The sequence below is a fragment of the Poromitra crassiceps genome, assembly GCF_964638095.1.
Source record: "Poromitra crassiceps genome assembly, chromosome: 3".
NCBI lineage: Eukaryota > Metazoa > Chordata > Actinopteri > Beryciformes > Melamphaidae > Poromitra > Poromitra crassiceps.
Window position 1 is genome coordinate 81,326,861 of NC_139625.1, and position 14,883 is coordinate 81,341,743.

A 14,883-nucleotide genomic window follows, 5' to 3' on the forward strand; every position below is an offset into this window, starting at 1 on the left:
ATTGCAATACTTTCTCTTTTTATTCTCTGTCTGCCATTGGGGATCAACTGTTCACAGATTTTTACACTGACATTTGAATACGTTGAATATCTACATCACCAAACAAAAGATTTAACAAATATCCCTGTGTCACAGCAGGTGTTGATTTACAAGAACATGTGTTTTTCAGGAAAAGCAAAAGGTGATATTGTGGTCCAAAGTATGACATACCTCCAATAAGTTAGTGATTACAACATGAATGCTAGTCCTACAAGAAACAACAGCAATGATAGTAGATGGCTATATACATAGTAGCCTATTGTATTATTGCGTTTAAGTGAATTAGGAGGAGACTTTACCAGACCTGTGACCTCTTCGCATCATGGGGAATTGAGTGAGTCTTCACTTCTATAAGGCTATAGGGTTTAGGGTTGGGACTTGTGTTTAGGGTTGAAATTAAACTCAGATGTGGACGTAGGCCTTTGCCATATCACCCCCTAGCGGTATGAAATAATGTTACACATAAACACAAATCAAATAGAGAGCCAAAGTGGAACGTCACTTCCTGCTTCAGCACTGTACCAGAGATTTTCAACCGCCATTTATTTTCCCATAGACATTTCGTAAAATGCTTATAAAAATAGTTTTACTTGTTCAAACCAAACGGTACCGTTCGACCAAAACGTTTTTTTTTTGAAAGAGGGTTTAAAGAAAATAATGTTTTGATGTTGTTTTTTAAATGTTCTATGGGAGAACATTTTGTACATTTTAAAGTAAAGATGAATCAAGCTGGTGCACTTTGAGAGCAAAATGCAGAGGCTATAGAGAATAAGAAACACTGTGACTTCTTTAACTAAAATATTAAAGTGCATTAGTTAAAATCTCCCCAAAACACCACCTCATGACCTCATGACCTTGGGGGGGGGGGGGGGGGGTGTGATGCTGTGTAACAACTTTTGAGAATTGGAGATTTGTGCAATTTTGACAGTGTTGACGATTGGATGACGAGCACTATTTTTTGAAAATAGCTCAGAAAAACACACTTCCATGTACCTGGACATCCCATACAATTGTATGTATCTAGATTCTGGGTCTAGACTAGAGAGTTTAACAAGGCTGTGATTATACTAGAGCTCAGCTCACAATAGAGCATTTTATACAGTATAAGGTCAAGTAAAAACATTTGTATTATCACATTTTGAAATGGTTACTATGAGGCCATATTTCATCACACATTAATGTGATGGGGCTCTTTGGATTCACAAGAGCTTTGTAGCCATACCACATTTATACAATTCCATGACTGTTGTGGTACCACAGTGTGCAGAAATAGGGAAACAAATCAAATATAATGGGTTAGTCTAAATGGTCGGGGGGCCACTAGGCACCCTATCGCGGGCCACATCTGGCCCCTGGGCCGCGAGTTGAGTATCACTGGGTTAGACAATTCAGACAATCCACACACACACACACACATGCAAAGGAAAAGGTTTATATAGCCTACATGGAGCATACCATCAGTGATGTCACTTATCATTATGGAATGAATGAATGGATATCTCCTCCCCCTTTTCTCTTTTGACATGACCATATTCAAGTAGCCTAGTATTGCCAAACTGAAGCCTACTGAAAGATTTTGGGTGATGTAGAGAAGAAATTAAAAATAAAAAGCTCATATTCATAGATTAAAATAGCATTACCGGTATATTAAATCAAATAAGCATAGGCTATAATGCAGGTCAACAACTCAGATTTAATAATTGTAGGCTACATATATGTTAATAAATGGTAAATGGCCTTTATATAGCACCTTTATCCAAAGCGCTTTACAATCAGTAGGTACATTCACCCATTCACACACCGATGGCGGCAGGCTACCACGCAGGGTGCTGGCACACCATCAGGAGCAATTTGGGGTTCAGTATCTTGCCCAAGGACACTTTGACATGCAGAGGAGGAGCCAGGAATCGAACCACCGACCTCCTTTATCCAAAGCGATTAGTGGACGACCCGCTCTATCTCCTGAGCTACAGCTGCCCCTATATATATTTATAGTTCACATTTCATACTTCCATAGTACTTCCTACTTAATAACTATTATGAGCATGATCATAGATTAAATTCTGCTCCTATTACAATGGCAAATATAAACAATATTCAGATGTGTAACATATTTAAATCCAAGGCTATTTGCATAACATTGATCTTGCCCATTTTATAGGACGAATCAGCGTGACGTCACTTGACACCCAGAAATGCGAAACCCTGCGGCAGTTAATGAGTTGTGCCAAACAAACGTTAATATCTCAAAAAGTATAGGAGAAGCGCCTGGCTAGCGGGGTAAAGGTTACATCACATCGCTTATATTTTGACATTGTGAGTAAGAGCAGAATTAGCTCAAGAGTTTGATGTATAATATATGCATGTCGTGTTAAAGTTGTGTGAACTGTTGCAGTGTTGTAACAATTGTAAACACGGTCAGCCGGCTAGAGTCAGACACTCAAACTCAGGCTCCATAGGGTTCCATTGCCACCCAGTGACGTGGTTTGTTGAAGCAGGAAGTGACGTTCACTTTTGCCTCAATGAGGAAAAAATCAAGGTGGAACTGGGTATGAGCGTCTGCCAAACTGCCTCAAATGTAAAGTGTAATCGGTTTGTCTAACTCATTAACACAAATTATAAAACCATGCAGGGTAATTAACCGCATCATTTTGGTAAAACTGTGAGGAAAGCAAAACATTCTGCCCTCCTCCACCATCCTGCCCTGTTAAATATAAACAAATCGACCGCGGGGGAGAGAATAAATTATCGAAACGATTCTGAAACTTCAAAACCAAGTTTTCAGAAATCATCTTAAGTTAAGGGTATTTGTACTGAGAGCACTGCGATTCTTTTGGGAGCCCGTGCTGTTTTTTTTATGTGTGTATTAACATAAACAGATGACGGTGTACAGGGTAACGGCTCCAAAGTGACAACAAATATCCACTAATTGGCCCCGGCTCTGACGGCGAGGTAAATATACTGTACTGAGGGTGCCACACAAGTCGCCCTGTGTCTCTGCAAGAGAGAGTGTATCATTATCTCAACCAAAAACTTGGGAAATGGGAGAGAGAGGGAGAGGGGGAGAGAGAGAGACAGACAGGGGGAGAGGGAGAGACAGAGACAGACAGGGGCAGAGGGAGAGAGACAGACAGGGGGAGAGGGAGAGAGACAAGACAGACAGGGGAAGAGGGAGATAGAGAGACAGACAGGGGGCAGTGGGCAGGGTGGACAGGGAACAAAACGCTCATCTTTCACACTGGAGAGCCATCTTCAATCCCAGTGTGCCCAAAGTCTACAGTACATTTCAATAGCAATATTTAACGTTTCAAGCTTAACCAAGTTGTTTTACTTGCCTAAACACAACCAAAGTTGTTTTATTTGTATCTATTTTAACGTTTTTAAATTAACGTTCAAATGAACCAACGTTTTGTTTCAGATTTACGTTGACATTTGCAGAAACATGAAAAGCATTACCATGTAACAATTTTACAGTGTCACCATCTAGCTGCTAGACGGTGACACTGAAACTATGAAATAGACTTCCTGAAATGAATAGAAGAAATGTTATTCATTCTTGGAATGAAAAACTTTATTGGTCTTTGAAAAACATTTGCTCTGAATACACATCAAATCACTAAAACCTGGTAAAAGACTGGTTCAATCTTTCTTATGATAATAATAATAATAATAATACTAATACTACTACTACTACTACTACTACTACTAATAATAATAATAACAGTGTAAAAGTCAATGGGATTTTTGTATGAGGATTTTGGTTAAATGCTTGAAATAAGGTATGTGGTTAACAAAAGTTTAGGCAACAGCAAAGTTTGTGTTCAGCAAGATAATCTTAATGAGGACCACCTTTGTGATTTTCGAAGCGTAAATGCATGTTTTTTAACATAATTATCAGAAATCGCTTTAAAAGTCATAAAAGTGGTCCTCATTTGTGAAGATTATTTTGCTGAATACAAACTTTGCGGTTTCATAAACTTTTGTTAACCACAGACCTTATTTCAAGCATTTAACTTAAATTCCCCTACAAAAATCCTATTGACCTTTACACATAAGAACCAGGAGGTGCAGGGACTTCTGCTGTCTACTTGAGCTTACACAACTCAGCACTGTCTCCAGTAGAACCATCAAGACAAAATCCAACATAGAGAGGCTGGGTGAATGTGGTCTGGACTCTGTGGAGGAGAGTCATGTAATTACAGTGGATGCTGCAGCTATAGAAGAACAGAAGACCTGCACTGTGATCCAGGAACACTCCTACTCTGGAGTCCAGAGGGACTGCGATGGGACTTTTGATATTGTTATGTATGAATTTATAACTCCTGTTGTAACAGTCTATTGCCCAAGACTGGTCATTGTTTCCAAATTTACAATCAAACAAGGTTCCTGTTCTGCTATTCTTATATGTGACTGCTATCACAGCTCCATACCCACGCCACTCCACCTCCCAGTAACAAAGTCCAGTCAGACCCTCTCTACTCAGGACCTGGAAACTTCTATTAATGAATCTCGCTGGGTGCCAGGGGTAGTGGAGTTTTTCTCTCCAACATTCTGCTTTTCTGCTCCCCTCATATAAATACAGACGTTCATGTGCTGTGTCTGGATCCAGTGTGATTTGACGTGAATAGTGTAAGAATGTGGCTCTGCTCCTGCGTTCGCTTAGTTGTGGCGGTAAAACATCCACGTCAGTCACTGTCAATGATTTCTCAAGCCATTCCTCTGTGAGAATGTCCTGTAGTTTATCTTTGGCTTTTGACACAGCCGCGGTCACATCCTCAAAGTAGTGCAGAGGATGGGTATTGGTGCTGGGTGAGACTGTAGATTGACTGAGACATGACAGCGAGGGGTAATTGTGTAGACAATGGATGTGATCTTCTGTGTGTGAGAGTTGCTCCAGCTCAGTGTCTTTCCTCCTCAACTCAGAGATCTCCTGCTTCAGCTTCTCCTGAAGTTCTTTGGCGCAACTCACTTCCTCTTTCTGCTGGGATCTGATCTTCTGCTTCACCTCAGAGCTTCTCTTCTCAATGAGATGGACCAGCTGAGTGAAGATCTTCTCGCTGGCCTCCACTGCTTTATCAGCAGAATGATTTGTAGCCTCCATCTTCTGTTGAAGCACCTTCACGTCTTTCTTTCTGTCCTGGATTCTCTTCTGGATTTTTTGACGACCCCCCCCAAGCTCCTTCTGCCTCTCAGTCCATTCTGCTGCAGCTGAGACCATGTTGTGGTCTTTATGTTGATCCACAGAGCAGAGATAACAGATACACTGCTGATCAGTACGGCAGAACATCTTCATCACCTCGTCGTGAAGCAGGCAGATGTTCTCCTGAAGCTTCACAGTGATTTCCACCAGCTTGTGTTTCTTTAATGGAGCTGCGTCATAGTGCGGCTGGAGGTGCTGCTCACAGTAAGAGGCCAGACACACCAGACAGGACTTGAGGGCTTTCAGCTTTCTCCCAGTGCAGACATCACAGGCCACATCTTCAGGTCCGGCATTTAGAGCTGCAATGATTAGTCGATAGACAAAAAATTAATTGCCAAATACTTTTTTTTATAATTGATTAAGCGTTTAGACTCATATTTAAGAAACAAAACAAATTATCTCGTTCCAGTTTCTTAAATAATGGGAATATTTTCTTGTTTCTTTAGTCTTCTATGACAGTAAACTGATATCTTTGGGTTGAGGACCGTTAAGACAAAAGAAGATATTTTAGGACATCATCTTCTCACCATTTTGTGACATTTTATTATGGGGCAGCATAAGGGACAAATTTAAGACTACTGAGAAGCCGTCGGAGGCTATTCTTTGCCGAAGCCAGCTATGGATCTGGCCAATGATCTGTCAGCACCGGCAACTGAGAGACCGTCAGTGAGAAATGAGAAGCCGACTATTGATTTGTCTTACCTAGCAGTCCACTGGATCGGCTATTGGATCGGCTGGTCATTAGCTTGTCTAGGCTAGCTACTAGCTTGGAGAGGCTGGCAATCCACTGAATCAGCTATTGGATCGGCTGGTCATTAGCTTGGAGAGGCTAGCTACTAGCTTGGAGAGGCTAGCAACCCATTGGATCGGCTGGTCATTAGCTTGTCTAAGCTGGCTACTAGCTTGGAGAACTGCGGTCAACTGAGTCGTCGTTTGCGAAACCACAGTCAAGCCAGCCGCCACTTGGCTTTTGATGCGCGTCTATTCGTGCTGTAACGGTACTGCTTCTTCACCGGTGTTCGGAGCGGGCTAAAAAGTCGAGTGTCACAATTCAGCGATCCTTTCTTACATTTACTTTACCACACTAGATCGACATTACAACAAACAGCGTATTGAATGACTGTTGAATATGTCACAAAAGTCCAACCTTATTGAACGATCGTAACAGGAGTTTCGCTTGGTAGTATCATGTTGATGCTCTCAATAAGGTGGGAAAAACAGGCATTTCCGGGACTGGTTTTTCAAAATAAAAGCACGACTCGACTCCAGTCTAGACCACACAGATTTAGTGTTTTTTCCGACTTTCTAAGTACTGTACAATCGCATAACTCCATAATCCCACACCATGACTGACAGTTGTGTGTACACTACACCCCTGGGTATACACTCTCATGAAATTAGCCATTTTCACAGTGCCATTTTGGAGAAATTGACAAAATCTCAATACTGACCTTGAAAAAGGTGTTTTTTCCGCCTTTCTAAGTACTGTACAATCGTCAATTACAACTACTGCTGCTACTACCAGTCCCACTACTACCAACACTACTACTACTACTATTACTACTACTGCTACTACTACTACTGCTTGGAAACCATCAGGTCACCGGATCTCAACCAAACATTGTTTACTTGTGCGCATACCAACTGTGAATAAATGTGCACTATTTGGTGTTTATTATGTCTCATATATCCCCAGGTCACCCGTCAATCGGCGCTTGTGGCTATATTTTGATTTTGTTATTGTACTTTTCAAGATATAACGTCTGCTTCTGTACAGTGTTTCCCATAGAGAGCCAATGCGTCCTCTGTTGCAACACAAGACCACCTGAGACAGGGCCTCCGATGACCGACTGGGTATGGTATTGTTCTACCCTTGTGTGTGTGTGTGTATACAGTGTATATATATATATACAGTGTATATATATATATATATATATATACTGTATATATATATATTCTATTATACATGAATATATAGATTTGGGGTTGGATAACACACCAGAACGTAGGTCAATTGTGCTGACACGAAAATAAAATAATTTGTTCATAGTTATTGTTAATATTGTGTGTAATTGATTAATTCGAAGGTTTATAGATGATGAACTATGCATCGTCATTCATGTTCATTCAGGGATATTATGATGACAGTGGTTTGGGTGCCCCACTATAAGATGTAGCATAGGGCTGCTAAAAGGGCCAGAAACTGCCCTGGGCAGGGGAAAAACTGAAGCCACTCGCCGTTGACTTGTGAAGTCGGTGAGAAAAAAGCTGAATGGATTTCGTTTATAAATTAAAACTAGAAAGACTGCCCCGCGAATATATGCCTGCCCCAACCAGTGAGCAGTTGAAATGCATGTCTTTTTAGACTTTGATGTTTGGGCCAAATATGAAGAAATTAGGTCAAGGTGAGAGATGGGGTTACCAAGCTTGGAAATGGTGTTCGAGAGGTCACAATGACCCTAACCCTTGACCACCAAAATGTAATCAGGTCATCCCTTGAGTGCAAGTGGACGTTTGAGGCAAATTCGAAGAAATTCCATCAAGACATTCCTGAGATTTCGGGGAAACGAGCTTGAAAATGGCGTTCAAGAGATCACAGTGACATTGACCCTTGCTTGACCTTCGATCACCAAAATGTAACCATTTCATCCTTGCATCCAAGTCGACGTTTTAACCAAATTGGAAGTAATTCCATCTAGCCATTTTTGACATATCGCGTTAACGAACTTGGGAATGGCGTTTGTGAGGTCACAGTCAGTGACCTTTTAAGTTTGACCTTTGAACACTAAAATCAGTTGTTAATCAGTGAGTCCATCAGTTTGAGGCAAATTTGATGAAATTCCGTCTAGGCTTTACTCAGATCGCATTAGGAGGAGAACACACAGACGCACACAAGCACACACACGGCCAAATACATCTCCTCCAGGGGATTCTCGCCTGGCGGAGATCATTATTAAACAATAACTAGGGAGGTTTCACACAAGTTGTTGGATTCACAGATTTGAATTAGGCTAATGAAGACGTAGCTCAGCCGGGTGGGTCCTATTGAGCGTTGGTCCTGGGGCGTTCACCCCCACAGTTGCTCCACTTGTCTGCTGCAAACCTCTCAGACGTCTCTACTTATGCATTTACAGATCCAGTGTGACAGCTGTCCTCGTTGGTACCATACTGAGTGCCTGGAGATGGATGAAGAAGAGTTCCAACGGGCAACGGATGATGCATTCATCTGGAATTGTTGTGTATGCAAATGAACCCTCCCCTCATTGAACTCTAAGTGCTCCTTCATACTTAGGGCTTCAAGCCCCGCAGGTGCAGAACCCCTATTATTTTGACTTTATTTACTTTCTTTGTTCCTCTTCCGCCACGATGCAAATTCCCGTGTGTTGGTACATCACCTGAAATCTGGTCCAATGACAGATATTGGTGCTCACTAGATGCCCTAGATTTTTTTTTTTTTTTAATTTTTGTGTTGATGTGCATATCTTTTCTTATCTGCATTTTTTAAATTCTCACTTTTTAAGCAGTGCAGCCCCTTCTCTGTGTGATTTCGCTCATGTGCACGTGGAGATCAGTAGTTGACCATGGCTAATTCATCTAGTGTAAAAAAAAAGGATGTAAAGTGATGTCACTGAACTGGTAATCTCGCTGGCCAGCCTCCTTTCCCTTCCGTCCGAGGAGTCTGGTGCCGCAGAAACAGGCAACTGGGATAAACCCTCCCCTGCTCTACAGCTGCTCTCCCATTGGAGCGACTGTTTCGGTGGCAGCCGGATGTCCGCTCCCGGCTTATTACAAAGTCTGTCATTGGCTCCGACCATGTCAATCACAATGGTAACTAGCTAGCAAGCTAACGGCAGAAACCTACACGCTAGCTCATTGCTACACGCTGAAAATGATAAGTTGTATTGTTGGAAACTTTTCCAAGGGCACTGCCGCTAAGTGCCGCCCATCGAGAGGAGGCTGGCCAGCGAGACTACTAGGGCTGCACGATATTGGAAAAAACAGACATTGCAATATATTTGGTTTCTGCGATATATATTGCGATATGAAAGAATACAGGAATTTTCACCAAATGACTTGATTAGCTCATCAAGCCTTGTCCCTTTAAGAAGGTAGTGGGTAACCTGTGTGGGTGACATAGTAGCAAGTGTTTTTAGCTGCAGCCAGAGTGATTGGCAGGATGTTAGTGTGCTAATGCTGAGTATCAACCAGCAAAAGAGTTATAGCATGACATGTTTGAGTTACTTTGCCTTATCCTATGACATTGCACGTTCTGCCATGTGAGTATTGCGCATGCGCACATTGCGATGACGATGCTGAAACGATATATTGTGCAGCTCTAGAGACTACCCAACTGGAAATTATGTCATAGAAATTGCTCGTATGTGATGTCATCAGGTAAGTCCTGATGATGTCATACATTGTGACATCATTATTGATCATCATTTTGATCTCATTACACTAATGATGTCATTGGCACTGATGATGTTATAGGCATTGTGACATCATCAGTGATGTCACTCGACCATTTGGGGTTTTCATCGGTGATGTCACTCGACCATTTGGGTTTTTTGGTTAACTCGAGCAATTGTGACATCACTGATGATGTCATAGACATTGTGACATTATTGTGACGTCAGCAGACTTGAAACCCTGGTATTGCCGCTTGCTGCTATATTTACACTTTGTTATAGTAATTATTGTTGGTCTTATCCTGCACTTTATTTTATTGCCATTTTTTTTGTTTATTTGTGCCTTGTCACAGTTTATTATTATTATTATTATTATTATTATTTTTCAAATTATTCTCATCATCATTTCATGGAAAATTCAATGTAAACTGATAATTAACCGGGACTGTAAATTCATGTTACTTCACTGCCCATTAATATTGAACTCGGCTTCTAAATTTAATGTAGATTAAATGTAAACTCATATTTAACTCAGACTGTACATTCATGGAAACTCATGCCTATTTAATGCCTATTTTGCTCAAACTGTAAATTTCATGTAAATAAACACAAATTCATATATAGTCAGAACACTCCATCACTCATGTACGTATTGTATATAATTAATTTGATTGCACTTGCAACGTTGTGATTGTCTTTAGTTACCTTTCATTTCTTAGGGTGTTTTTTTTTATTTTTCTTTCCTTATATTTCAAGGTCAGTATTGAGAATTTGACTGTCAATTTCTCCTAAATGGAACCGTGAAAATGGCTAATTTCATGACAGTGTATACCCAGGGGTGTAGTGTACACAACTGTCAGTCATGGTGTGAGATTATGGAGTTATACGATTGTACAGTACTTAGAAAGTCGGAATAAACACATTTTTCAAGTTCAGTATTGAGACTTTGTCAATTTCTCCAAAATGGAACCGTGAAAATGGCTAATTTCATGAGAGTGTATACCCAGGGGGGTAGTGTACACACAACTGTCAGTCATGGTGTGAGATTATGGAGTTATGCGATTGTACAGTACTTAGAAAGTCGGAAAAAACACTAAATCTGTGTGGTCTAGACTGGAGTCGAATCGTGCTTTTATTTTGAAAAACCAGTCCCGGAAATGGCTGTTTTTCCCACCTTGTTGAGAGCATCAACATGATACTACCAAGCGAAACTCCTGCTACGATCGTTCAATAAGGTTGGACTTTTGTGACATATTCAACAGTCATTCAATACGCTGTTTGTTGTAATGTCGATCTAGTGTGGTAAAGTAAATGTAAGAAAGGATCGCTGAATTGTGACACTTGACTTTTTAGCCCGCTCCGAACACCGGTGAAGCAGCAGTACCGTTACAGCACGAATAGACGCGCATCAAAAGCCAAGTAGCCGCTGGCTTGACTGTGGTTTCGCAAACGACGGCTCAGTTGACCGCAGTTCTCCAAGCTAGTAGCCAGCTTAGACAAGCTAATGACCAGCCGATCCAATGGGTTGCTAGCCTCTCCAAGCTAGTAGCTAGCCTCTCCAAGCTAATGACCAGCCGATCCAATAGCTGATTCAGTGGATTGCCAGCCTCTCCAAGCTAGTAGCTAGCCTAGACAAGCTAATGACCAGCCGATCCAATAGCCGATCCAGTGGACTGCTAGGTAAGACAAATCAATAGTCGGCTTCTCATTTCTCACTGACGGTCTCTCAGTTGCCGGTGAGCCGGAACAACTGGCGACCATATAACTGGCGACCGTCAGCCAATTGCGTCTGTGGTTTCCACAGCTACGCCAGCTGTTGAAAGGACGCAACAGAATACGTAGCTGTCCTTGTGAATGCCTCCGTTTCGTTCCCCAAATAACATATCAAAACATACCTGTCTGACTGAGTTGTCTCATGAGACCTGAGGAACCGTGTCACGCAGGCTAAACACTCAGTCGCATTCTGAACTGACGATGTTTTGTTGTTGAAAACAGGAAGAGCACGCACTCAGCACAGGTTGGCCACGCCCACAGATCATCCTGCGACCAACACAGTTACAATGGAAGATTATGCTTTTAATATTTGCTTTAATAACATCTAGGGACAAACAGCAAATTAGCTTAGGCTATAAATGTTATGATATATGACATCAGACCGTTTATTGTTTAAATGTCCTATGTAGGCTATATGTCTCTGTCTCTACTCAAATAAACAATAAATGAAAACAAGACAAAAAATGAAATTTATGTACAATAGTTTAATTATTATGGCTAATTTATCCACAGATGTATAGATTCAGAATGCCAGACCAGTGTTTTTAGTCCTCATGAATGAGATTATTAATTTCAAGAAAGCAGTGAAATGTGTACAAACCAGACACGCCTTGAGTGATTTCCAAAACATATATAGGCTATTTTGATTTCTGATTAGACCTCTGACTCATTTTTGTTATGTATTTTATTTATAATTAGTTTGAATTCTAAATTTATTTTCTATATTTTTTTTAAATTGCTCTTCTTGTCTTGAATTTGTAATGTATGATCACTAATGACTGGAAATGCCAGACTTTGTTAACAGAAAAAAACACTGTCAATGGTTTCCATGTATATCCACTTGTTCCCAACACTAATAGCAGCCGTTTAAAACATTTGTACTACCCGCTGTGAAATTGGAGCATATACAGTAGATCAGTGTTTCCCAACCAGGGGTACGTGTACCCCTAGGGGTAGGCTACTTGAGCAGCTTGCAGGGGGTACTTGGAAAGATTTGGCATTACAATTTATTTCCAAAATGATGGGAGAAAAATAATTTCAAAAGTAATTTCATAAGCCCATTGTTAAAATGGCACATGCACGCACATGCACTAGTTCCCCCCGTCATGTAACAGGTGTCAACTGTTACATGACTGATAAATGGCTCAAAAACGTCCAGTTGCTGTCGCTCCAGATTCAGATTTAGGAGAGCCTGGTTATAAAAGGAAAAAGGAGGCCAATCCCAAACACGTCAGTTCAGTGAAACATATCTTTTGTATGGATTTCTTTGTACGTCTGCATATTATTACACTAAAAGTTATAGAACAAATTTAGGAGCATCATCAACAGGCATGAGTGAGGGGGTAGGCTACTATTGGCATGGCAAAACAGCTCAAGGGGTACATAAGACAAAAAAGGTTGGGAACCACTGCAGTAGATGACCTGATGGGACACTGGGGTCATGGACACCCAAGCTTGGAAAAAGATGCAATATACCTCCACCTAGCTTAGGCTACTTGCTTAGTTTAGCTCTGAGGGACAGTATTTGATTTTGGCCTGGCCTCATTAAAATAACTTTACTTTCTGATGTCTGTGTTCTTGGTTGGGATGTAAGGAGTGTGTGTGTGTGTGTGTGTGTGTGTGGGGGGGGGGGGGGCTCAATTCTATAATGCATTTTTGGTCTTGTCAACATTGTTGTCCAGCTGATGCAGGATCTTAAAACTCCACTATTTCCGTGTGGTTGAATCAAACATTTGCTCCATTAATTTGTGTGTGATCCAACTGGTTTAGGCACACGAACCAAGGGATTTCATCTGCAATTCTTTTTTCCATGGACATTTCATGAAATGCTAAAAGTAGCCTAGTTTGATTTGGTCAAACCAAGTGATTCAGCTATACAGTATTTAGAATTGGAATCAGGAGGGGCCGAGGGGCCATATAACATTTCACTCAGACCTAAAAAGCAAAGAAAAAAGCAAGTTAAAGATGTTTTTTTAGACTTTTTGTTGACGTTTTGGTCCGAGTGAAATGTTCTGGTGTCTAAATATAGCTGAATCGCTTGGTTTGACCAAGTGAAACTTATTTTTAGAAGCATTCTGTTGACTTTGTCATTTGGCTCTCTATTGGACACGTTAATGCCCATGTTTTTTTAAGAGATGCTCAACAATCACAGTATGTTTAGGTGTTCATACTTCTGCCCATATAGTGGGTTTCCTACAACTGCTCATCTCTTGTGTTACAAAGATGATATATGTCCTGAGGTGAATAGCAGTTGTTACAGCAGCAAATTCACAATGGTAAAACCCAGGACAAGTCACAGAGTACGAGAAACACAATACTATCAACAGGACACTCCAACTCCACCAAGGTAAACAGCACACTGTACAAGAGACACAATGCATACAAATGGGATAAAATATAGCCTACAGTAATTCATATGTATGCGTTTGTCATATTTATATGTTCTTCATAGTAGGCAACAAAGTAAATAATGTATCTTGGAAGAGGAAATGTGTTAAGACTTTTTTTCTGTTAACACAGTCTGGCATTCAGTCATTACATTACAAAATCTATACTGAGCAATTACAGAATATTAAAATCAAATATAATCTTGCATTGTATTGCATCTTGTAGTATGTTTGGCGATTGAGGGTATTTTTCCATTGAGATTGGTGGTTGATTGGTCGCAGGCCTGGTCGCTGGATGATCTGTGGGCGTGGCCAACCTGTGCTGAGTGCGTGCTCTTCCTGTTTTCAACAACAAAACATCGTCAGTTCAGAATGCGACTGAGTGTTTAGCCTGCGTGACACGGTTCCTCAGGTCTCATGAGACAACTCAGTCAGACAGGTATGTTTTGATATGTTATTTGGGGAACGAAACGGAGGCATTCACAAGGACAGCTACGTATTCTGTTGCGTCCTTTCAACAGCTGGCGTAGCTGTGGAAACCACAGACGCAATTGGCTGACGGTCGCCAGTTATATGGTCGCCAGTTGTTCCGGCTCACCGGTGCTGACAGATCATTGGCCAGATCCATAGCTGGCTTCGGCAAATATATAGCCTCCGACGGCTTCTCAGTAGTCTTAAATTTGTCCCTTATGCTGCCCCATATTTTATAGACCAAACTACTAATTGATTAGTCGAGAAACTAATCAAGAGATTAATCGATAATCAACATAATCATTTGTTCAGCCCTACCAGCATAGCAGCGATCAAGAGGCGCAGTTTGGAGTCCAGTCTTCTTCAGTTCTTCCACCACCTCTGCTAACATGGTGTTTTTCACCAGGACAGGCCTTGGTGTGAAGGTCTGCCTGCACTGGGGGCAGCTGTGGATTTTCTTCTGATCCTTTTCATCCCAGAAGCTTTTAATACAGCTCATGCAGTAGCTGTGCCCACAGGGAATAGTCACCGGATCCTTCAGTAGATCCAGACAGATCGAACAGCAGAGTTTTGCTCCGTCCAGCTGAATTCCTTGCTGTGCCAT

At 41.2% G+C, this 14,883-nt stretch overlaps 1 protein-coding gene across 2 annotated transcripts; it reads right to left on the bottom strand.

Moving 5' to 3' along the window:
- Positions 1–3,639: 3,639 nt before the first annotated feature.
- On the bottom strand, positions 3,640–14,883 carry LOC310773460 (tripartite motif-containing protein 16-like; the record flags this gene model as incomplete). 2 transcript variants are annotated; one of them, XM_083633344.1, is made up of 2 exons in its annotated part: positions 3,640–5,538; positions 14,598–14,883. In XM_083633344.1, the coding sequence occupies 2 exons, from the start codon at positions 14,881–14,883 to the stop codon at positions 4,124–4,126; spliced, it is 1,701 nt and encodes a 566-aa protein (XP_083489470.1). In that variant the 3' UTR covers positions 3,640–4,123. The 2 variants fall into 2 exon arrangements, with proteins under 2 accessions (XP_083489470.1, XP_083489471.1); XM_083633345.1 differs by lacking the exon at positions 14,598–14,883 and adding an exon at positions 11,544–11,598.